This window comes from Penicillium samsonianum (genome assembly GCF_028829775.1).
Source record: "Penicillium samsonianum strain IBT 33392 chromosome Unknown utg000007l_segment0_segment0, whole genome shotgun sequence".
In the NCBI taxonomy this organism is placed as follows: domain Eukaryota; kingdom Fungi; phylum Ascomycota; class Eurotiomycetes; order Eurotiales; family Aspergillaceae; genus Penicillium; species Penicillium samsonianum.
In genome coordinates this window covers 943338-966434 of record NW_026643265.1, presented here as the reverse complement: position 1 = coordinate 966434, position 23097 = coordinate 943338, and the positions used below count along the sequence as shown (strand labels likewise).

The 23097-nt window shown below is 49.7% G+C and overlaps 12 protein-coding genes across 12 annotated transcripts; 4 read left to right on the top strand and 8 right to left on the bottom strand.

Annotated features, from left to right (window-relative positions):
* Positions 1 to 95: 95 nt before the first annotated feature.
* Positions 96 to 509, bottom strand: N7471_011188 (uncharacterized protein; the record flags this gene model as incomplete). Its single annotated transcript, XM_057283907.1, has 4 exons — positions 96 to 219; positions 252 to 318; positions 378 to 426; positions 471 to 509. The coding sequence occupies 4 exons, from the start codon at positions 507 to 509 to the stop codon at positions 96 to 98; spliced, it is 279 nt and encodes a 92-aa protein (XP_057130173.1).
* Positions 510 to 1024: 515 nt separating this feature from the next.
* Positions 1025 to 1340, bottom strand: N7471_011187 (uncharacterized protein; the record flags this gene model as incomplete). Its single annotated transcript, XM_057283906.1, has 3 exons — positions 1025 to 1195; positions 1261 to 1280; positions 1304 to 1340. The coding sequence occupies 3 exons, from the start codon at positions 1338 to 1340 to the stop codon at positions 1025 to 1027; spliced, it is 228 nt and encodes a 75-aa protein (XP_057130172.1).
* Positions 1341 to 2700: 1360 nt separating this feature from the next.
* N7471_011186 (uncharacterized protein) lies at positions 2701 to 4146 on the bottom strand (the record flags this gene model as incomplete). Its single annotated transcript, XM_057283905.1, has 1 exon — positions 2701 to 4146. One exon carries the CDS (start codon positions 4144 to 4146, stop codon positions 2701 to 2703), a length of 1446 nt encoding a protein of 481 aa, XP_057130171.1.
* Positions 4147 to 4413: 267 nt separating this feature from the next.
* On the top strand, positions 4414 to 6438 carry N7471_011185 (glucokinase regulator family protein; the record flags this gene model as incomplete). Its single annotated transcript, XM_057283904.1, has 1 exon — positions 4414 to 6438. The coding sequence occupies one exon, from the start codon at positions 4414 to 4416 to the stop codon at positions 6436 to 6438; it is 2025 nt and encodes a 674-aa protein (XP_057130170.1).
* A 239-nt stretch (positions 6439 to 6677) lies between these two features.
* N7471_011184 (uncharacterized protein) lies at positions 6678 to 7490 on the bottom strand (the record flags this gene model as incomplete). The annotated part of the gene is made up of 1 exon (XM_057283903.1): positions 6678 to 7490. The coding sequence occupies one exon, from the start codon at positions 7488 to 7490 to the stop codon at positions 6678 to 6680; it is 813 nt and encodes a 270-aa protein (XP_057130169.1).
* Positions 7491 to 8064: 574 nt separating this feature from the next.
* On the top strand, positions 8065 to 9948 carry N7471_011183 (fungal specific transcription factor domain-containing protein; the record flags this gene model as incomplete). Its single annotated transcript, XM_057283902.1, has 1 exon — positions 8065 to 9948. The coding sequence occupies one exon, from the start codon at positions 8065 to 8067 to the stop codon at positions 9946 to 9948; it is 1884 nt and encodes a 627-aa protein (XP_057130168.1).
* Positions 9949 to 10053: 105 nt separating this feature from the next.
* Positions 10054 to 11393, bottom strand: N7471_011182 (3-oxo-5-alpha-steroid 4-dehydrogenase family protein). Its single transcript, XM_057283901.1, has 2 exons — positions 11197 to 11393; positions 10054 to 11144 (listed from the first exon to the last, which is right to left on the bottom strand). Exons 1-2 carry the CDS (start codon positions 11308 to 11310, stop codon positions 10170 to 10172), a joined length of 1089 nt encoding a protein of 362 aa, XP_057130167.1. The 5' UTR covers positions 11311 to 11393; the 3' UTR covers positions 10054 to 10169.
* Positions 11394 to 11833: 440 nt separating this feature from the next.
* N7471_011181 (ubiquitin-ubiquitin ligase UFD2) lies at positions 11834 to 15299 on the bottom strand (the record flags this gene model as incomplete). Its single annotated transcript, XM_057283900.1, has 6 exons — positions 11834 to 11931; positions 11986 to 12135; positions 12187 to 14230; positions 14282 to 14492; positions 14551 to 15185; positions 15270 to 15299. The coding sequence occupies 6 exons, from the start codon at positions 15297 to 15299 to the stop codon at positions 11834 to 11836; spliced, it is 3168 nt and encodes a 1055-aa protein (XP_057130166.1).
* Positions 15300 to 16170: 871 nt separating this feature from the next.
* Positions 16171 to 17352, bottom strand: N7471_011180 (J domain-containing protein; the record flags this gene model as incomplete). Its single annotated transcript, XM_057283899.1, has 3 exons — positions 16171 to 16712; positions 16773 to 17021; positions 17082 to 17352. 3 exons carry the CDS (start codon positions 17350 to 17352, stop codon positions 16171 to 16173), a joined length of 1062 nt encoding a protein of 353 aa, XP_057130165.1.
* A 544-nt stretch (positions 17353 to 17896) lies between these two features.
* On the top strand, positions 17897 to 18389 carry N7471_011179 (uncharacterized protein; the record flags this gene model as incomplete). The annotated part of the gene is made up of 2 exons (XM_057283898.1): positions 17897 to 17963; positions 18058 to 18389. The coding sequence occupies 2 exons, from the start codon at positions 17897 to 17899 to the stop codon at positions 18387 to 18389; spliced, it is 399 nt and encodes a 132-aa protein (XP_057130164.1).
* Positions 18390 to 18625: 236 nt separating this feature from the next.
* On the bottom strand, positions 18626 to 19498 carry N7471_011178 (nicotinate-nicotinamide nucleotide adenylyltransferase; the record flags this gene model as incomplete). The annotated part of the gene is made up of 1 exon (XM_057283897.1): positions 18626 to 19498. One exon carries the CDS (start codon positions 19496 to 19498, stop codon positions 18626 to 18628), a length of 873 nt encoding a protein of 290 aa, XP_057130163.1.
* Positions 19499 to 21240: 1742 nt separating this feature from the next.
* On the top strand, positions 21241 to 22513 carry N7471_011177 (uncharacterized protein; the record flags this gene model as incomplete). The annotated part of the gene is made up of 3 exons (XM_057283896.1): positions 21241 to 21849; positions 21906 to 22103; positions 22160 to 22513. 3 exons carry the CDS (start codon positions 21241 to 21243, stop codon positions 22511 to 22513), a joined length of 1161 nt encoding a protein of 386 aa, XP_057130162.1.
* Between the last annotated feature and the right edge of the window lie 584 nt (positions 22514 to 23097).

Here is a 23097-nt window from a genome sequence, read left to right as displayed (position 1 = left end):
CTATAGTTTAGCTTCTCGGCAGCTAAAAGCTCCTTGTCGTCGCTTGATTCCTTAAGTTACTCGATCTAACGTCTGGTATCGACGAGTTCTAGCATCTACAGGATACTCGCCTCAATTTCAGCTGGCAATTCCCCTAGAAGTCCACACTTATAAAACTTCTTAATACCTTGGAAGTACTCGATATAATGTGACTGTTTTTTTCTCCTAAAATAGCCGAGACTATATCAATCGGAGAGTAGTGTAATAAATACTCTTTAGGGTATGTCCCCGTATCTTTATATCCATAAATCTGAGATACCAAGGTAGAGCCATGGTTTTCTATACCGGGAATTAGCATATATGCTCCTTCAACAAGCTATGAGCTTTGACTGCCCTACCTTTAACAACACTTCTAAGATACTTCCGAATCATATGAATAGTCAAACTCTTACTATATCTAGCGGTCGTGACTATTCCACGTAGTAACTCACAAAACCGCTCCTTATAGAGTGGAACGTCTTATAGGCCATCAGCTATTACATTTCTAAGAACAGGCTTTTTTAGATATTCATCCTTCTAGCGTAGTTTTATAGGCTTTCCACTTGAAAGGTCAAACTAGGCAAAGTCTTCTACCGTTTCGATACCAAACAGAGCACCGTGCTAGAGGGCAATAGATAGGAGAATATAACCAGACGCGAATTATAGCCTCTTAGTATCACGAATACCGATTCCGAACCTTAACTTTTAGTTAGCGAGTGAGCTCTCAATTTAAGCCACCCTTTTCGAGGCTTTCTTTTTGGTATTTAACTTACACTATATAGTCTGGGTTTCGATTCCCTTTAAGCCACTTTTAGTCGACTTTACACTCTACCGTCCAAGGTTCCATAGAGGATGGAAATAAAAATAGATCAATGTCCTATTTAGCAATTAGCCACGCACAATCTTAACGTTATAGTGCTCTCACCTCGTATCTTAGGCCCTTTTCATTTCTGTCCTTATAAGCTGGTATAAAAGCTCTAATCCTTACTCCGGTGAAAAGATATAGTTAAAGAGCTAGCGTGATAGTAGCCTTAAGCAATCCGGGCATAAACCGTCGATGATCCGCTCGCCATATAGAGGATATCACTCGGAGAAAATCCTTCCTAGTAAAGCTATGGGCTAGATCCTCGACATTCTTAATCGTTCCTTCGTTTTCTATCAATGTTCTCTTTACCCACTATGCCTAAGTTAGTTTGGGTTCCATTCCGGAATATAGAAAGTAAGATCCATAAAGGGGCTTACACTAGTTATCTCTTTCCGGTCTTCTAATATAATTTTAATTTACATTTTTTCTTCAAATCCACTAAATAGCCTCTCCGCATAATTGAGAACCGAGGTTATCACTAGCCGTCCATTTTTACTTTTTTTCCCTCGCGCTAAATGACTATACCACCGAAGAAATTCTTTAATAAGTGTATGGTCTAGAATCGCATAGCCTAGCCCCATTTTATAGCCCTCAATTCGTTCCTATTCAACGAACCTAATAGTAAGTAAGTAACTCATTCGCTAGGTATTCCTTATATACAAGTGAATGTCAACTCACTCCATCCAAAGATTAACAGCTCGGCAGTACATCCTCTTAGTCTTGGGTATCCTTTTATCTTTCTCTCGGATGGAGTCCTTATACGCATGAGCGCTAAAAACGTAGCTACTCTCTTATAGTTATTTGTGGCGCTTCTCTTTAGCGATCTCATCTTATTGAGTAAAGAATTGTTTTCTACCTATAGCCAGTTAAATTTCCCACACAATATAAAAAAAAAAAAAGGCCGAGGAACTAAAAGAATGAGGTAGAAAACAGAGAAAGCTATCTTAGAGGCTTGGAGTAGGGAAATAATTTCATTTTATAATTTAGTAATTTAATATGACCGAAGACTTTTCTCCTACGCCGCCCCGTGATAGATGAACTCCGTGCCTTCCAATTTGCGTCATCGTGCTCTAGTGCGTTATAATTTGAGAGGGGGACGAGATCGGAAGATCGTGCACCTCAAAAAGTAGGGCTTATGGTGAGAAATGATGGCCATCAAAAAGTAGTTCGCAAATAAACAGAATTGTGGGGCAAAGGGCTTCTTTGGGCATGGACTGAGCGTGGACTGAGTGCTCAATAGATGGCTCTGATCAGTCTCTGAGTAATCAGTGAGTGATCAGTGAGCGATCAGTGAGCAGCCAATCAGAGTCACTGAGTGCTCACTGAGCACTCAGTGATCGTTCATTGGGCCTCACTGATTTATCACGTGATGGCTCTGAGCCACTCACTGAGCCTGAGCCCGGACTGAAATTTACTCAGAGAGCCTGACTCTGAGCGCCCTCATAAAAGCGGCGGCAGCTAAGATAGGAAAGCCCCACCCGGCAGAGGAAATATGGTACGTACAGCTACCTATGTACCGGAAGCCTGTTCAGCCTGTTCAGCCTGTTTTGAGTGAAGTTGAAGGAACCCTTCAGAAAACCAACATATTTTCCAGTCTCCCCTCCTTCCCGGCGCCCAGAAACAAAAATTGCTAATTCATTCCTTGAGTCAAAAGCTCTACTTAACCAAGCTTTGCATTCATCATCACCGTTAGTGTCTTCTATCTCATCAAACCAAGTCTCCAGCGAGGATGTCTTCTGTTGAGGCATCTGAGAAATTAGGTTACAGAGTATGGGCACATAAATACTGGCAAAGGTCATTGCAGAGTCTATCACTATTTAAACCCCATCGGGGATGACCTTTTTCACCTCCTCATCGACTAGCTCGTCCGAGGCATGATTCGTCCTCTTAATAGTCAATATAGTGGGAATGACCACCACCAGACTCCCAATGCTCAGACCCCAGTTCATAGCAAACTGTGTCAATGGACTGATTCCTTCCGCATTGATTCTCCAGGCCATAGCACCGCCCGCCGGCTTCAAAGCCGAGTACGCCCCGACAATGACGGCAGTGACAACAGGATTGTTCGACCGAGCCCCTATAACCCAGTAGCAGAATGTCTGCCAGAAAGAATCGTACGCCCCGTAGAAAAAGTACAAAAACATCCCACCTAGGAACTTGCTCCCGTCCTTATAATCAATCTTCTGTTTCAAGCCCTGCTTCAGACGTTGATCGTTCCAGATCTGGAACTGATATCCGCCGCCCCAAATAACCATTCCAGTGACAAACAGAATTCCCCAGCCAAGCTTCGCTCGTGTGCGGCGATTAAAGTAGTGAAGGTCGAGTAGAGAACCCATCAAGAGCCCACCGAGCATCTGGGCAATCCAGTACAGGGCGCTATTGAGGGAGCGAGTGCGGAGGTTGAAAGTCAAGCCATTCACATCGTTTTGTTGATATGAGTAGAAGACATTCGCATTGTAAAACATCGGGTATAAACACAGATTCTTCCAATTAAAGACAATCTTTAGTGTCTGGATAACCGTGACTCTCAAATTGGTCCAATTGAGGGCCTTGGACTCTGGCGCTATGCGACCACCGTGGTACTTGTCTGACAAAGACTCGGTGGAGCACACAAACACCGAAAGTAGCCACCCGAAAAGCATGATCACGATATATGCGATATATGTTGAATCCGTTACTGTGCCAGAACTGGAGTGGTAGTTGATACCGAAACTAGCCAGCGAGCCGATAGTCCCGCCTAAGTTGAAAATCACCCAGAAAACACCAATGGCTCGTCCGCGCGTTTGGTCATTCGTATAAGTCACCATGATAGTACCCTGCGCAACCCAGAAGAAGGCTGCCCCTAGACCAAGCAGCGCTCCGGCTGCAATCACGAAGGGACCGCCGCCGGTGACTCGGTCTGAGTTCAGCAATGCACCTGCGTAGAGAGCGTAGGTCCAGCCTCCAATGAGAAGGGAGAGACGAGGCCCTAGATATTTGTAGAAGGTACCGACGATGAAGAGTGCCGTTGCAGCCGTGCATGCGTGCGTGGCGACGTTGGCGTTGGCCGAGACTGTGCTGTCAACCTGGCCCGAGCCTCCCATACCGGTCAGGGCATTGTACATGCCCGGATTGCAGAAGGAGATGAAGGATACCAGACCGATCTGGTACCACGGGTCTTGACGAATCTTTGAAAATCGGCTCTTTGGAGGCGATGAAGTGACATTGCCATCACTGGGGGTTTCTGGCGAGATGGCCTCCCGGGCAGACTTTGAGGTGTCCATGGTGTATTAAACAAACAATGTTCAGGTGGTTATCGAGATAGTCTTTAGCAGGCCAGCTGCTAAGTCTGTATATATAGCTTTCGCTACAGAATCGTGGCCATGGCGTGCTGGGTCTCCGCAGTGGAGAATAGGATCTCGCTATAGCGAGATCCGTGTCCGAGCATGCAGCGAGATCCCGAGCCCGCGTCGCGCCCTCGAAGCCAAAACATAAAAACATCCCAGTAATCTCACAGATGCAAGTATTTCAAAGATCAATTCACGGTTAATATGACGCTATTTGATTGTAAAGATCTAGGTGCTCTCCAAACGGAGGCCCTGAACGTACTAGCACCCTCCAGCGACGCCCTCGACACTCTTGGGCTTTGCAAAGCCTTCAACTCGGAAGAAGCTAAAGTCTCACCCGCAGTTGCGTGCTGCTTGCCAGAAATTGCATCATTGATTGAAGCTCTTGTTCCCCGTCTGCGCGCGAGTGGTCGGGTCATCTATGTTGGAGCGGGCAACAGTGGCCGGTTAGGGTTTATGGACTGCAGCGAACTGCCGGTGACATTTTCCACGGACGAAGGCCAGTTCCACGCCATTGTGGCTGGCGGAGAACAAGCAATTCTCAAAGCGAAAGAGGGAGCTGAGGATTCCGAGCAAGATGGTTCATCCCAGCTGGAGTCTCTCCGGGTCTCTGCTAAAGATACCGTCGTGGGCATCTCGGCTTCTGGACGGACCCCATTTATACACGGGGCGCTCAAGGTGGCTATCAAGCACGGCGCATTGACAGCCGTTATAAAAAACACATCACCATGTGTTATAGGGGCGTTGGGTGTCAACCACATTATCGCCGCTTTGGTTGGACCGGAATTCATCGCTGGGAGTACTCGGCTCAAAGCTGGAAGTGCAGCAAAGCAAATCCTGAACATGATCAGTACCTGCGCAATGGTGAAGTTAGGCAAAACACATATGGGCCTTATGATTGACGTACGGGCGAAAAATCATAAATTGCAAGCGCGTGGCCGGCGGATTATCCAACAGGTTTGCGAGGGACGCCCCATGTATATCCTTGATAGGAGTGGCCAGCCACGACCCCGCCCCTTGAGATTCGCCGATGCCTCTCAAGACGATGCCGCTCTGGATATCTTGATCACTCAGTGTGGAGGAAGTGTCAAGCTAGCATGTGCAGTGGCTGTATCCGGTCTTGCACCAGCTCATGCCAGGCACACACTCGATCAAGTGGACGGAAATTTCCGTTTATTTGTTGAGAGCCTCCAATACCCGACGCCTCAACCCGACAAGGAGTGTGCGGTGGATGAAGAGATCTTTCTGTCAATTGATGGAGGAGGAACTAAATGCGCTGTTTCCATTGCGACACGCTCCAAAGTCATAGCACAAGGGCGGGCTGGGCCTTGTAACTTTCATAGTGTGCCATTGGACGATCTCTTGGGTCAAATCAAAATAGCCACTCTCCAAGCAGTCTCTCGCTTGTCTCCAAAATACGGCCATTCAGATCCTCAAATGCCCAAGTTTGCCGCTGTATGGGCCGGGCTAGCTGGGCTGCACCATGCACATCAACGGAAAGCGTTATCCGACGGGCTCGAGAAACTATTGAATCTTTCTGCACAAAAGGAAGTCCTCCGTCTGACAAGTGATAGCGCCCTTCTCAGCGCATGCATTGGCATCGATGATTCCGTTGATGGTGGCATTGCCGTCATTTCAGGCACAGGATCTGTCGCGACGGCATTCAGGAAAAATTCAAGAGGGGAAATAGTCCAAATCGGGAGAGCTGGGGGCTGGGGTCCTCTTCTCGGAGATCAAGGAAGCGCTTTCGACATCGGCAAACAGGCTCTGCAGGCACTGTTGACCAGCGTGGAAATGAGCCAGGGTACAGAGAGACACTTGACAGAATTGGAGTCTGAGATTCTGGCAAAGGTCGGCCATGCCAAAGGCGAGTTACTTTCCGGCATTCTCTTTTCAGACTTGCAGCCCAAGCACTATATCAGTGACCTCGCACAAGTTGTCACAAAGCTGGGGTTCCGACAGAATTCAGATCCACAGGCACTTGAGATTCTTACCTCTGCTGCCAGGTCAGTGGTGCAGCTCATCAAACCGCTTGCTCAGAAGCCTATTTGTGACCCTAGTGTTAGCTGTCTCATCTTCTCGGGGGCTCTGATGAACTTGTCCGATTTTCAGGCTCTTGTCATGGGTGAGATGGCGCAAGAGCAATTTTCGCCATTTAAGAAGCTTGTTGTTATTGATAATGCGTCCGATTGTGCAGCTCAATATTTGGCACAGCGTGCTCAAGGCTAAGTATTTCGCAAGATTTGATAATGACCTCTCAGTAGATTCTGTGAGTTCTTTGTGCGATACTATTAGAGTGGTATAAGGGAAGTATCAAAAGCAAGATAAAAATAGAAGAAAAAAAAACACTATGTATGTCAAGTTGTATTCATGGATACAGTAACTGTAGATATTTGTATGCTGATATAAACTGGCAGCCACGACTTCAATTCTTAATTCTTCACCAACATACATACATCACCAGATACTCAATTATAGAGCTGCGCTCCAGTCTTCTCAGCCTCTCTCCCATAGATCCCATAGAGGCTATCCAGATAAGTTCGCGTGATATTAAGCCAAGGTTCCTGTCCTGCAACTTCCTGACACGCATCATTACAAACGGCGTGGTTCTTCCCGCCCCAGATAACAAATCCATCAATATCTTCGTTAGCCGCAAGGGCCTCCAATTCACTCTCCCATAGGGCTCCCGGGATGAAAGAGTAATTGCCATGGTATTGGGGCCAGGTGTACGGCCATCTCGGCAAAGAGCTATTAATCGCCTGGATCTTGGCAACCACCGAGCTCAGCGAGCTCTGCCACGTTGACAAGCTGTCACTGAATGTGTAGGCGGACGGGAAAAACGCGTGATTACTGTGGTTGGCGATGAGGCTGCGGTAATGTGGGTACAGTGATGGGATGGTATTGCCAGACAGTCCGTACCAGCCGATTATCTGGTCAGCGGGGATGACGTCGGCCGCCCAGGTCTGCAATGTAGACATGATCTCAAGGTAGAGATCTGCCGTAGAGGTGGAAGTGAAGTACAGGTCTTCACAATCGAGCACAAGCGGATAACTTGGATGTATATTCCACTCGCGTACAATGCTTTTCCATTCATCGGCTGATGGGAGGACGCCTCCTTTGGTCAGAGGATTGCACACGTAGGCAGGAATCCAGTTGATGTTTGTGCTGCCATGACCAATGGACGTGTTGGTGTAGGCTGTGTTGTCGAAGACGCGAAAGGTCGAGCCATAGGCTGTACCGACCAGCGTAGAGACAGCGAGCAGTTGAAGCAACGGTGACATGTTATCGATTTCAGTATAGGAGACTACTTTCAAAAGAAAATATACGAGATACCAAGAACTGCAAGATGTTAAACATTTATAGTTGCGGTAGCGCAATTGGAGCAATCGAGTGCAATGCAAGACCGAGATCCGAGCGGATGTCGCCGATAACACCATCGCACCTGTGTCTTACGCCTTACGCCACAACCACTTCGCATTGCCGGATCTCGCTGTTTTGATCTCTACCATCTCGCCAGAATGCAGAGTTGCCGTATTTGCCGTAAGCGTAAAGTAAGTCACATTTCCCTCTCATCCCGTCCTCTTTCCAACAAGGATATAGGTCAAATGTGATCGCAGTCCAGGAGGATGTCACAGATGCCGCCAGTACGGCGAAGAATGTATATACGCACCCAGCACTGTGGCCGGCCCCATCCTGGAGAGAGCCAATTCAGATGGAATTACAACAGAAGCCGGAATGAAGCGGCGACGGATCTTGCATTCTTGTCTACAATGCGAGCGCGCCAAGGCCAAATGCTCCGGTGGAGCTACTTGTACTGCTTGCGCCAGAAAGGGCCTTGAATGTTCTTACTACAAAATGGGTACCGTCTCTCGCCAAAAGCCTGGGCTTGACCCATCCATATCGACAGCGCCATCTCACTCTATTCCGGCATGGCTGACGGCAACTACATTGCCCCCTATCAACCGGATTCGTGAGTTGGTTGACATATACTTCTCTCGCATCCACACTGTACGATGTATGGGCTTTCTACACATCCCAACTTTCATGAAGCGTCTGAAGGACCCCGAGCAACTTTACTCTCAGCAATCCGGGCTCATTTACATAATATGTGCACTATCTGCGCCCTTCTACTACGCAGACACTCTCGGGGTTGCCGGAGAAGAAGACCAGAAAAACAACATACAACTCTTCGATGCAGGAAAAGGCTGGGCAGAAGCCGCAAACCAAAATCTCTTCTCCAGTTTCGGACAAACCGGAACCGAGCGTTTGATGACCGAAGTCCTGCTCCACGAGTATTACCTGCGACAAGGAGACTACGCCAAAGGCTTCATGATTTCTGGCCAGATAGCTCGACATCTCCAAATCCTACAGCTCAACATTGAACTCGATTCTGACCCATTGTGTCAAAAGAGCCGGGTCTCTAGCACAACAAAGGAAACCCGCAGGCGGCTGGTATGGGCATGTTATATCCTCGACGCGTTCATTGAATGCGGCATCGATCAACTCCGCCTCATCTTATCAGAAGACATCTATGTCCAGCTACCCTGCTCAGAAGACTTATTCGTTCGAAGCACGCCGTGTCTCACAGAAATCTTGAGTCCAGGAAAGCTCCTCCCTTCCGTGACCCCGACGCCCAAAACAATCACAGAAGCCTCAAACAATCTCGACATGCGCGGATTCTACATCCGCGCCCTAACGACGCGCTCAAGAATCCTCAAATATGTAAAACACCTCGCAGGCGAAATTCCCTGGCAACCAAGCTCTACCTCCCAATTCCACGCCCTGAAAGATGAACTCCACGCCCTCGAAGCTTCAATCCCCCCAAGTCTCCAAATCACCACTGAAAACATGTATCTTTTCAAAGCCTCCGGCCGGCTAACCCTCTATTTCAGCCTGCACATTCTGATCTCACAGAACTACCATGATCTGTACCGGATCGGCGTCTCGCACCTGGTCTTTCCGAACAGTGCCACGAAATGGATCCGCGAGAACGCGCCAAATGCCTTCCTGGTAACGTGCCACACCATCTGCGCACAGAAGGCAGTCTACATCGCCTCCCTGCTGAAAGATCTGTGGGATTGCCACAGGCTTAGTATTGTGGATACACCCTTCGCGATGTATATCCAGGTCTGTAGCAGTGTAATTGTCACGACGCTTGCTTCATGGGGGAGGGACGAACCCCTGGTTCCTGGGCTAGGGTATGGCGAGTATCGTGCTATGCTGAGGGATAATGTTGTTATGTTGCGGTTCCTGCAGCAGTATTTTAAGGCGAGTATGTATTGCGAGTCTGCAGTTCAGGCATTGAATCGGTTCGATGAGCTGTTTTCGTTGGATTCCACGGGACGTGGGAGTGCTTCTGCGGCAGCGCTGCTGGAGGTGCCGACTGCCAGTAGTACTGACTGGACTGGACATTCCTCTCAACTCCAGCTCTCTCTTGAGTATGTTTTGAATCCGTTGGGGACGTATCCGCTGGCTCGGAAACAAGTTCAGAATGGGGATGGGGGAGAGGCGGAAGGGATTTGTCCTGGTGAGGACATGCCACCCGCTGGAGAAATAGCTGTTGTGGATAATGGTAACAGGCTGTCTGGGGATGACGATCCGGCGGGTTTCCCGATTCCGGGCGAAATGCTATTTCCAGGAAATATTCTCGACTGGGAGTATGAGATGCCCATGATGTCTGGTATCGGATACCCGACGTTTCTTGAGCATTTTTCTGTTGATGAGCTCCGAGGACTATGACAGTACTGGCAGGTTCATTATACACTCCACTCATTGTTGTCAAATCTACACTACGTAGTGGCAAGATCTAAAGATAAATTCGTCATGTCCATGGAAATTCTCCCGGGCTGTGAACCAGTAATTGTATTTAAATATCAAGGCTGGGAAGCCAGTCACGAAAAAAATGAAAATAAAAGAAAAAGAGAAAGAGAAAAAAAAGCCACTTGGAGAATCTCCCTCGTTCACATCCAAGGACATCCAGGGAGAACAGCACCCCTCCCAGCAACAGCCTTCTCGCCAAACTTCTCAACATACCACTTCCGACCCCAGCGCGCATGGGGCAACATATTCGTAACCGCATTGGCAACAAACACCACAGCAGGCAAAGGCAGCGGCACAGCTAGTTTACCAGCCGCCCACGCAGCAGGCACCAACCAAGGCGCAATACGCAGCGGGGGAGCGATCGCGACAGAAGATGCTGAGGCGGAGATAGGGAGGGCGGAGAATGGGACAACTGCCGTACCAGCGAGAGCAAAACCAATCCACTCGAGCCATTCGAAGACGTAGTGCGGATACAAGATGTATCGGAAGACACCACGGGTAGGTGGGATGACGTAGACTTTGTGGAACTTGTTTCGGCTGCCGCGTTCCTCGCCTCCGGCCGGGGTTTCATCATCTGTCTTTTTGGTAGCGCGTTTTTCGGCTTCTTCGCGTCTAAACCGGAACAGCGCTGTTTCTGAGTAGATGTTGCCGGCCATTCCGATGGCGAACAAGATAACGCCCACGGCGGGGAGAAGATCTACCACCGCAGGGCGGGATGGAGTTCCGCTGCTGGCTGTGTGGAAGTTTGGGATAGTCGGGACGGTATATCCGCGCAACCAGCCGACCAGACAGGCTGAGTTGAACCAATTGAAGAGCATGGCGAAGGACATGATGGCGACGTGGATTGGGGACATGCTGGGGGCGGAGAAGAAGGGGGAGATTATGGCGCGGTTGAAATAGTGGGTGCAGTACAGAGTTACAATGAGGATGTTGGATATGGGAAGATCAGTGAATGAGGGTGCATATGGCGATGGAGTGACCATGCAATATATCAAGTTGATAGGGCCGACAATCTCCATGGCAAACCAGGCGATTCGTCCTGGGATGTTGAAGATGGACTCCTTGGATGTTTTGCCTGCTGGATGCCAAGATAAAATCCATTGAATTACCGTGATCTAAATGTTCCGCGTTAGTCTTGTAACATTTCTAGGGCTTCGGGTTCCTGACCAGGGGAAAGTATTGGAAGCAGCATAGAATTGATGTATAGGCAGTCGGGGTTGGAGGGAAGAGCTCTGCAGTGGATGGCAGAGCTCCCCAACAAGAGGAAATCGTCGCACCCATATTGAACAATTCAGAGTTGAAGAGAAGAAGATTGAAGATCGCGGAGGATAACCAAGGAGCTTAAAAGCTGGCGTGGAAGGCGGTGGGTCCCGAGTAAGGAGTTACACTTCACCTGCTCCTTGTTCCTCTTCCTCTTACTTTTCTTTTCCTTTTGTTTTCTATCTCTGTTTTTTTAAGAAAAAAGCAAATAGTATTGGGCGTACTGATCAAGAGCACAATTTCTGGCGAGATTGTGCGTGAATTGTCAACTTTAAGAAGTGTAACTACTTCCAATCACACATGCAAACGAAAACCCTCCTACAACTACAAAGGGCAAGACAGCAGGGGCAAGTTGCACAGATTGAGCAAATTGGTGACAGGACTGGGTTCGTTTGATTCTCTACTCGGCAAAAAGTCACACACATAAATAACCCGGGGCATAATTCCACATAAACGGAGTGTAGTATTTCAGTCCCGTGAACGCTAAAGGAAATGCCCCTAAACAAGCAAGCTTGTGAATTAAATCATAAAAAGCCACTGCTCCTTAATTCGATGTGTCCATCCGATCGTGCATCATTTCTCTCCGCTTGCCGGCTAATTTCTCTGTCTTGAACGCCTCGATCTTGGCTTTAAGATCCGTGTCTAGGAAAGGTGGTTAACAGTGGAACAACACCTGGGAAAAAGAGAATTGCTTACCAGCTACAACATCTTCAATTTTCAATGGGACACGGTTGAAGGGATCGTGAGGGTCACTGAGGAGATGCGAGCGAATTGTGGCGCGGTCGATGGAGATCCGCGAGCCCGGAAGGATGACTGGGTCATCCATGAGTGAATACATGAGAGGATCTAAAAGATTAGCAACTGTCAAAAAGTGGTGTTCAGATATAGTGGACATACCGAGGAACTCTTCAGGAATCTCGCCCATGTCTTCCTCCGCTTGATCATCGGCCTCCTTGGCAGCCTGGACCTTCTTCTGCAGCTGACTCCAGTAACGGAGCTGCTCGGGAGATTTCAGCGACCACTTTCGGATGATGTCGGCTGCCTTCTCGAAATTGGCGGGCTTGTAGGATCGACCATCACGGGCAACAGCCAAGATGAAGTTTTCCTTGTTGATCAGGTTAAGATAGACGTCGACAATCTCACTCAGAAGAGCGCGGGGGTTGAAGCCATATTCTTGCAGGTTATCCACTCGGAGGTTGGAGCTCTTGGGTCCCACCATTGCGTCGAGGTTGTAGTCCAGCATGTCTGCGAGTCGCTGCACAATTTCAGGCATGGTGAACGAGTCAGCAAGCGCATCAGTGAATAGCTTGAGCATTGCCACGGTTTGGTTAGTCAGTTGCATGTAGCTTTTGGCGCTGCGCTGCGCTGATGACAGATGCTCTTCCCGCTGCTGGCGGGTTGCGGCATCCATTGAGTGGCCCTGTGTATTCAGCTCGGTCTGAGTATTGTGGATCGTCTTGAAAGCACCGAATGATTCATCGAGTACGTAGGTCACATCGTTCAGTAGGAGGTTGACGAATTGGACGAAGAAATCCAAGTTTTGCTTGGCTTGAAGGGATAACTTCTCCCGATACAGAGTGTTGGGCCAGATGCATTTGATGATCTGGAAGATCTCGTAACGGATGTTGAACTTGTCGTAGAATTGCGAATGCGTTCCCGTGAACTCTGCCTCGATGTAGAATTTCATGACCGCATGGAGGAGATGCTCGTTGGCAAATGGCATCGAGTTGAGCAGGTCGACCAAAACACCACTGGCGCCACCAGGGCGTTTCCAGGTGCCTCGGAACAGAATGGAGATCAGGCCGGCTTTCAGGTAGGGATTCTTAATATAGGCGGAGCTCTCCAGGAATGTGATGCACAGCATCACCAACTCATCTCCCTGGGTGGCGGTAATGATCTGTGGCATGCACCACATGATAAACTTGAAGTTGCTGACAACGTCCTCCAAGAAGTACTCTGGTAGACATTTGAAGACTTCGGGCTGCTCCTCTGGAAGAGGAAGGGTAACCTGCTCCTTGGGGAAGTTCTTTCCCGAGACAAGTCGCAGAAGCCATACGGTAACATATCGCATGAATAACATGGAACGAGCCTGCCACTGCTCGTCGAACAACACACCCTGGAGACTGTACTTGAGCGCAATACCCAGGTCGAGCTTGTCTTTGTACTTCTTCAGGGCCGTATCGAAGGTGCGCAATTGCTGCGGATTGTTGAGCCAGCGAACCCGCTCAAGTTCAAATTTAGTGATTGTACTCTCCATCTGTCGCACATCTTTCTCGAGTTGCTCCATCTTTGACGTCAGTGATTCACTGCCGTAGTGATGAGCGGCGACAGTCAGGAAAAATATTTCAGTGATAAAGTTTGATGTTCCTTCGACCTTCTTGGAATAGAAAGCGTCGGAAGCATGCTGATCGGCATTGATTTTGGTCTCATCCCGCATGTCAACACGAGAATCGCGGTGGAGATAATCTGCATCCACTCTGTCGATTTTAGTGAATGCTGCATCCATGAATGGCTCACAAAGCTGGTCGAGGCAAGTTGTGATATTGAACATGAAGCCATCAGACGATACTTGTGCAGGGTCGACCTGCATCGCCCGTCGCTTGTGATTGATGTTCATAGCAGTAGCGAACCAATCCAAAACACGATCCCGAGCCTCTTTCGAGGCCCGGATGAGGTGGTTGACAACATCAAGAAGATCAGAGCTAAGCATCTGCTGTGTCATTCGAAGCGAACGCTGGGCATTGGAAATGTATGCCTGATCCCGGGTCTTGGGGCTAGAGAAATAGGACAAGGTGACATTAGCTTGAAGAGGTGAGAGGCGGAACCATGGTCCCAAAAGAGTGGCTTTCTCGAATTGAGCAGGGTCCTTCGAGTTGTTAAAAATGGAGGATTCGGTGATTGCAGCCGCAATGGATCCGTGCCGAACAAGATTTCGAAGAGCCTGAACAAACTGGTCAGACGTGGTCCAAGGAAATTTGGACGTTTGACTTACAGTGGCGTATGGTTTGTAGTCATCGTTAACGTCCATGGAAGAAAGCTCCGCGCTCAACTGCTCTACGGCGGATATGAAGGCAGGCTTGACAGAGTCGTCTTCGTCGAATCTTCTGACAGCCTCGTTGATAAACTCGAAATCGATTCCTTTGTCATCCTCGGGGTCGATAAGAAGGTAGGAGGCTAACGATGATTGCGGGGTCCATTCGCTTCTATAGTCCAGACAGTCAGTATGCAGTGCCAGTGCAGCAACATTCCAGAAAAACGAACCCAAACATCTCTGGCATTGTAATCGCAAAGATACAGTAGCTCATGCACAGGCGCCGCGCCTCACACAGAACCTGATACTTTGGGTCAGTATCTCCCGACCGCCTCAATCCCTTGTACAACTTTGTGATGCGCTTCCAGCATGGCAGCAGATAATCAAGAGGACGCTGTCTCTCAGCATTTGACGCGGCCTCTAGAAGGGCTTGGTCTAGAACTGCGACCTGGATGCGCAGATCCTGGCCCTCATCCTGTAATTCACTCCGAAGTCCGGGCAAGTATGTGCGGTTGCCATGAATATCACGCTGCCCTTCTTCCTTGAGGGTCACTCTGAACACGGCACTTAGCGTCCGGTCTTCGAAGGCCTCAATGCTTTCGATTTTCTGTGGCGGAGGGGTGCTCGGAGCTGAGGGGGCGGCGGATTGTGGTCGCTCTGGTGTAGCCGCGGCTGGTGTGATCTTGATCCGCTTCCCTTCTGACTGCTGCGGGGTTGGTGGCGCGCCGAAAAGGCGGCTAGGTGGCTGAGTTGACAGTGGTGAATGTGACGGAGATGTGTTAGCTGAGCTCTGTGCCGAATCGGAGTTGCCGTCCACGGAGGGCTGGACTGGGTTCGAAAGCTTTGCAAGTCGCTTGTTGCGAATCTTTTTTATCGAGAATAGATGTCAGTCCTGAAATCACTGCGGGGGCGGGATGGCTTCATGATTTGAGCACAACAAGAAACTGACCTTGTCCGCGTCGGAGAGTGTGTCCGACATGTTAGGTGAAAGTCAGACAATAAGCCGCTTGGGAGAGGTTGGCAAGACCACTAATCTGGTGGACCGGTTCGGCAGAATATCAATATTGTCGTGACCGTGTGGGAATCATAAGGAGTCGTGAAAGCGTAATAAGGCTGCTTCAAAGCCTCGAAGTGGGGACAATAGAGTCTAGAGTCTGCGGGTGAATGTCGCAGGATGAACACTTCTGATTCCGTGATGATCGCCGAGATTCGCTTTCGTTCTGATTCGAGATTCAGCACCGTGATCAAATTTGACTAAGCAATCTCGTTGTCCATGGTTGGGTGTGAGATACAGGGAAGGTACTTCTGAGTTCGCGGGAAGCACCGCGTAAAACTATGTACCTCTAAAGTCACTTTTCCCTCCGTACGTTCGAAGGGTTTAGGCTATTGCTATTGTGAATACATAAAAACATAGATTCGTTCCCATAGTCCTTCTATGAACATACTCTTTTGGATATTGAAAGATTAGACAACTTGATATTTACAAGCCAAGCCATACCCACGGGCCTTGTTTATATGCTTCAGATTTATGGCCACACCTTGAACGAACATTAGTGTGATGCGATATATCCTCGTATCTCACATCAGAACATGAGTTCAGAAATGAAAACCAAAGATCCCAAATAAACCTCAGGAGAACCAAGAAGGCAAAGTCAGCAAGATCTTAGATGCATTCCAATCAAACTCTAGGAAAAATAAAATGTACAACTAATGAACTGAAACTCCCATAGATGCCACCTTTGTGGATGGGCTAATGATATTAGCGTACGTTCTTTCGCAGAAAAGAGCCCCACAAAGGGACAAGATGCCATAATAAGGTACGGTGTAAGCCTCCAAAGTCCGCAGTGCATTTAATATCTCCCCTTCGTCTTCAGTTGGTCCAGACGCCGGCAGTTCGGCATCTCCATCGCGCGAGCCTTCTTCATCTTCTCAACATCAGGGAAGAGCCACCCCTGCGCTTCTTGCAACCTCCGTTCCCGCTCATGGGCTTCGGCGTCACATTCATTCCGCAGTGTCCTGACATATTCCACCTCCACGCGCGAGTCTAGCTCTCGGAAGTTTCGGGCACTAAAGTTATCCACATCGAGGGGGTTCACAAAGTAATTGAGATTGAGTTTCGGGGTCGACCGGCCGAGGGTATGCGGGGAGACGGGGGTATCAAATCGATAGGAGGGTCCGGATGGGGTTGAGGAACCAGAGAAGAGAGAGGAGAGGAGCGGCAGGATGAATAGAAGAATAAGCGGCAATAGCTGACGAAGGAAACTGCGGCCATCAATCTGAGCTTCCTGCTCAGTGGCTGCTGCGCGAGGCCGGCGGCGGGGCGCCTGGCCTCCAAATTGATGCACTCGGAATCCTGGGCCGCCTCCCATGTTGAAGACGAATTGCGGACCGCCTATAGTAGCACACGATTAGTTCAGGTGAAACAAATATCAGAGGACCGATGTAGTAGTACCGAATCCACCACCGCCCATTCCACCAAATCCACCGTTGAAGAACCGGTTGAACATCTCCTCGGCTGAGACCTCCTCGTCGAATCTTTGACCACCGCGGGGGAATCCACCACCGCCGAACCCACCGAAGGGGGATGCGCCGCTCGAAGCGCTCGGTCCGGGCTGGAACCTGCTATCAGGATCGCCGCCAAATTTGTCGTACTTGGACTTCTTCTCCTCGTCGGAGAGGATCTGGAAAGCACGCGAGACCACTGCCACCGCGCGTAAGAATATATATATCAACAGGTGGGCTAGGGTTGCTCATTGCTCACTCTTGAACGCCTCATCCGCGCCTTCATACCCGTTCTTATCGGGATGCGTCAACAAACTCTGTTTCCGGTACGCCTTCTTGATCTCATTGTCCGTTGACGAGCGCTCGACCAGCAGAATTTCATAAAACGCCGTAGGCTGACATTTTCGGATCCGAAGCACAGCAGCCTTTTGGTCATCCGTGTACTTGCGATCCTGGTTGCCCTGCTTATGGTCGCGCGACGTCGCACCTCCGCGTTTGGCGTCCGAGCCAGATGCCGAAGCCGATGGCATAGCGAGCGTAGTTTATGGGGAAAATTCGACAGATTCTGGACGGCGCTTTCTTACTGGTGTAGGAGGAAAGAGGGGGGTCGAGAGAATCTGGAGAGCGGAGGGTGGCGTGGGACCGCGGATAAAGGAGAAGCAATCCCGCCCGAGATATGGTTGGGCTCGCCGATTAATCAAACGTGCGATGAGATGGCCAGAGTGAAATACCGGCCTGATCAAGATGCAGCGAAAAAGAGTGACAGGTGTGGCTGATTCGGTGGACATAAATTGGGGAAAAAGCGTGGTCTTAGGTGTCTTTGCCAAGCGTCGGACCGTCAATTACACTGGCCCGGGGACATTGCGATAACATCACTTGTCGAACTGATAAACCTGCCAGCATCTCCAAGTCGGTGATATTCAATTGTAAGTTATCTTCAGGGGTCCACCAAGTTCAATTAAAGCAGATCGGTCTTATTGATATACCTGCAGCAAACACAATCCTTGGCCGTCAAAGCTCCAACGGTCTTCCGCTTCATCAAATAAGTCAAGCTTCGAAGCTCAATACCTCACCATGGCGGACGATTCAACTGTCGAAGAGACCAAACAGACTGTAATCCAGCGCTTCCGAGCCTGGGGTGGTAAGTGGCCTATGAATAGCCTAGCTTCATTGCCTAACCGTCAAGGCAAGCAATATCGCAAGTAATCACTCACTAACGTCGTTTCTCAACCCAGAAAACTCATTCCCACCCACGTTACTTGCCTCCATGATCGCAGCCCAGCACATGCGCCCCTTCCAGTTCTTCCCGATGCTCTTCCCGCCTGTGCTGGTCTTCTCCAGCTATGCCAACTTGCAGGGCTTCAAGACGGACACTGCCGGCATCAGCGCGGCCTTCTCGGGGCTGTATCTGCTTCTCGCAGCCCGTCGTCGACAGCCATTCATGAAGAAGCTAGGTGTCCGGGGTGTCGTGCGCGGTGCGACTATGGGTTTGGCTTTAGTCAACATGGTCGGCGGTGGGTTGGCGTACACTCTAGGTAAGAGGGAGGAGGAAGAGGATGCGTCATGATCAAGGTGGCAACTCATAACGTTGCGAAGATCGCGTTGCCGCATTAGTGTCGCGCTCTGTCATGTACCATATATGTATTAAAAGTGGTTTAGTTGTGCGTTTGGACGTGGTGACTTCATTTCTCGGCGTGAGTGCCCAGGTGGGCAGATTTACTTATGAAATCATTCATGCATTATCATTATACAGGTTGGAGATAGACCATAGGACTCTTCTAGTAGCTACCCTCGTCTAAGTGTCTACACTTTGGAGTTTCCAGAATACGGGTGTTCCGACAGCACAAACTGCCGCACCTGTTCAGAAACCAGCCACTCCAAGTCCTGGGGAGCCGATTGCAACGCCTCGCGGGCTCTAGTTGAACTCACGGGTTGGTCAGTGGGCAGACGACCCTCGACAAGCTGAATCCGCTCGGCCCATTCCCTACGCGCACCCTCGCCATCTCGGTCACCTCTAGCAAGGGCCGCCACATATCCCAGCTGCTCCTCTTTCCCACCCCACTCATCGCTCGGCCGCATAGTCACACGCAGCCGGTGCTTTGACAAGAAAGGCCCCAGAGGCTTCAAGGTATGTTCGGGCGGATAATACTTGGAATCGAAGATGCGGATCAAAGTATCGTAACCCGTAAGATGGACCTGTTCCAGCGGCACTGGGTAAGAATCCGACACCTCGATGGCAGCCGCCTTATCGACGAAATAGGGCTTTTTCGTGACGCCGATATCGATCAACGGGAGAGTTTCGATAGCGTTTGTGAAGCCTGAGGCGGCGAAGGCCGGTGCTGATGCGAGGTGGGCGCGGAGATCCCGAGCGAACAGCTCCATCATCACGAGCCGATCCTCGAAGGAGGCTGGCTTGGATGGCTTGTCTGCATTCTGCGTGGCGAGAAGAAGGAGGACGCGAGGGCGGGGTCGGGGGTTTTCTAGAAGTGCCGTGCTGACAATGCGGAGGTGGGCGCGGGTGGGGGGATTGAAGGACGAGTCTAAGACATAGAGGGTCTCTGATTCTGCGGAGTGGTCGGGTGGGATTGTTGTTAGGACCTCGAAGTCTTTGGTCGAGGATAGAAACCGCTTCAGTAGTGAGGCATACTGTGTTCGGAGGGCTTGAAACGAGGACATGTCAATTGCTTAACTCCGTGTCATGATCTAATAGGAAGGTTCCAAGGTTGTGATGCGGGACGGAGGCAGGTGCTATCATCGCGATAAGCTATGTCGTCACCGCCTTCACTTGGTACAGGGATCGGCATCCCAAGATCGAAGGACATTTCTAGAAGATGGCTCCAGCATTCACCTTGGTACACAGAATTGAGATCTCCCAGCCCAATTATGAGCAATTCCTAGCAATTCCTAGCAATTTGGGGAGTTGAGGGGTAGGGACAGGGGCAATTGAAACTTCAAGCGGAATGTTTCATCTTGGAAAGCTTCTCCGTGTTGACTGGGAGTTTGCAATGATGCAAGCAAGATAGGGGATTTTCTATGGGATATAACACAATTTCTACCAAGTCGGTTTTCGTGCTAGACATGACCAAGCCCTCCACAAACAAGGGTTTCTAAATTCTCGCTTCAGCAATCCGGGAAATGAAACACGTTGACAAACGATAGACCCGATCTTGGAAGTCCAAGGGCCGTGCTACTTAGCCCAAGCCTAGACCTCTTTGATAAATTCACCCGATACACCTGTGGACGGCAGATTTGATAGATGTGCCCCACCTACTCCATAGGTACAGACGGCATTTAGAGTGAATTGTGTACATCTTCATTTTTATATGTATGGAAATAAAGTAGATAGACTGCCCCGTGGAGTCCAGAATGTCATCTTTTATCCTCCAACACCAACTTATATCCCGAGAAATGGAGGAAGCGGGGACCCTGGGACACGGGAGACTGATTTATGTGAAACTTCGGCCTGTGTATCGTATATCCCGTATTATTACAGCCGAGTAGTCGCTAAACTTCAACTTGGCCTTCCCGAAAGTCCCGGGGATCTGGCCGTATTTTTCTCTTCAATGATCGTCTAGATTTTCGGGGTGTGTTTCCTCATTGGCATCCAGGTACATTGTAGGCCTATACCACCTTGGAAGTGGCCCCCGGATATTGTAAGACTTTTCTGGCACGTTCACGTAGGTCCGTGCCCTAATGGCGGTTTGGCGACAAGCCCTACGGAGTATGAAAGGTACACAACATAAGTTTAATGGCCCAATAACCCCTATTAAGCACTCCATCGAAATGATAGGGGCGGATATAGACAGGGTGCCAGTGACGCCACCGACGCCACATCACCTCAAGAGAGGAAGCTCAGTCGCTAAGAGGTAGGCTTCGCCCAATATCATATGGGTTTTTACGTGAGATTAAAGGTCACACCTGGGCAGCCCAGGTGGCCACGGGCTCTGGGTAAATGCGAATGGACCAATGGGACTCCCGTGCCTGAGACAGTGGATCCCATATACCGTAGATCCACCGGTATTACCGACCTTGAGTTTGATTAGGGATACTACTTCGTACGGAGAGATATACTAGTATTAATTTAAAATGATAGTATAATTTTTAATTTAAGGAAATTAAGGAAATTAAAGAAATTTAGGAAATGAGTTAATTACCTTGGTCTCCATCTCTTCTTCTCTCTTTCCTTCTTCAAGCTTGCATCTCTTGACTACTTCTTCTTCTTCTTCCTTCTCTGTGAGAAGCCATACGTTCTTTCCCTGCGAATTGATTTCGCACTTGCTCTTGTCGCTCTTTCCTACAACACACTCACTTACACAATCGCTAAATTTGCTCGCTTCGCATTCTTGCTTTGCTCTTGACATCTCTCATCTCACCGTCACTTTTTCTTGATATCCACCGTCGTTACCAACAACTTCATCATGGTTGTCTTGAACAAGTTCTCCGTTGCCCTTGTGGCCGCTCTCGCTGCTGTGGGTCAGGCTACTCACGAGGGTCTCCATGCTCGTCGTGTCCTGGCTCGCTCTGTTACCCCTGGTGCCGACGCCTCGACCTCGACCGTCCTCGTTGTGCCCACTGCTGCCGAGCCAGCTCCTACGGCTTCTTCTTCTGCCGTGCCTGCTCCTGCTGAGGAGTCCTCCACCGCGCAGCCTTCTTCTGCCGTGCAGTCTTCTTCTGCTCCCTCCGTGGCTTCCAGCTCCATTCCTTCTGTTGCTCCGTCTGTCGTTGCCTCCTCTTCGGTCGTTTCGATCCCTGGTGTGAGCTCCTCTGTGCCTGCTGGCTCTTCTTCGACTGTCGCTTCTTCCAGCAAGCCTGTTGTCACCCGCACTCCCATTAGCTCTCGTCCTACCGGTCGTCCCACCAAGTCCTCTTCCGGTGTCCTGTCCAGCACTGTGTCTGCTCCCGCTGGCACCGACGTCCCTGGCGATGGCTCCGTTACTGTGACTTACACTGTGACTTCTGGAACTTCTACTAGCGTCATCACCACCACGATCTCCAAGACCGCCACTAACGAGCACACCATCACTGCCGTATGTGTTCTACCTGATATCTTATGCTTTGTACTTTTGAACTAACTTTGATATAGACTGAGTCTGGCTCTGATGCCTCTGCCACCAATCCCGCTGAGGACACCACTCACACTCGCACCTCCACTATCAACAGCACCAAGACCGAGACCATCACTCTCGTTGAGGTTCCCACTTCCTCCGGTGGTGCTGGCAATGGTTCTGGTGCTTGTTCCGCCGTTACCGTTACTGCTACTGTCACCGAGACTGTGACTGCTGTATGTGCTGCTCATTCCCCTAACTGGCATATCAAGAATTAACGTTATTTTTCTAGGGCGCTACCGAGACCCAGACCCCCGGCAACGGCAACGGCAATGGCAACGGCAATGGCAACGGCAATGGCAACGGCAATGGCAACGGCAATGGCAACGGCAATGGCAACGGCAATGGCAACGGTGAGGGCGCACAGAGCACCTCCACTGAGACCACCCGCACTGCCACTGGCTCCACCCGCATTCCCCTCACCCGCACTCCTATTCCTTCTTCCAGTGGTTTCGCTACCCGGACTCCTTCCGCCAGCGCCAGCGCCAGCGTTCAGCCTACCCCCGCCTCCAGCGGCCAGCCCTTGCCCACTGGTACCCCCACTGGCAAGCCCTTCTTGGCCAACTGGCGCCGCCACTTCATCTAAACAACACACTGCTAATGTGAGGGGAGTGTCCACCTCCACATGGCAGCGAGTTGCGAGCCTGTTGATGATCTGAGAGAAAGTTCCGATTTCCTTCTACTCGCGCAGAGGCGTGCTGGTACTGTACCTATTTTTGCCAAGTTTCGGTACAAACGGTTTCGATTTCACTTCTTATTTACGCTCCATTTTTTTGCCATGTTTCTTCTTTTCGACTTCTATTCTTGCAATGGTCTTGTCATGCTGGATTGTGCTTTGGGCCCAAGCTTTCCCTGCCTGCTTATTACGTTTTACAGGCCGCGAATTTCAATTCTGGACCCCCGTGCCCAATCTTCAAAACTTCTGGCGTGACATTTCCTTGCGTTAACATTTTTTTACTCTCCAATGTGAAATTGACCCTTCATACGACCGGTCTCCATTGGACTCGGAACATTTTCTCACGTATTGTTTTGACGGGTGGTGACACGTCTGGTTTGAGGACTGGATCTTGCCTCTTTTCTGTGTTGTTTGATGGGAAAATTCATCTTCTTTAATCTTTACAGATCTTCATTTTGCGAATGATCTCATAGTTTGCGCTGTCTTTAGTCTTC

Coding starts and splice junctions, on each gene's coding strand:
- N7471_011182 (XM_057283901.1), bottom strand. CDS start 11,310: ATGGGTGCGACGATTTCCTCTTGTTGGGGAGCTCTGCCATCCACTGCA. Junction 11,145..11,196: donor GCTTCCAATACTTTCCCCTG/GTCAGGAACCCG, acceptor CGGAACATTTAG/ATCACGGTAATTCAATGGAT.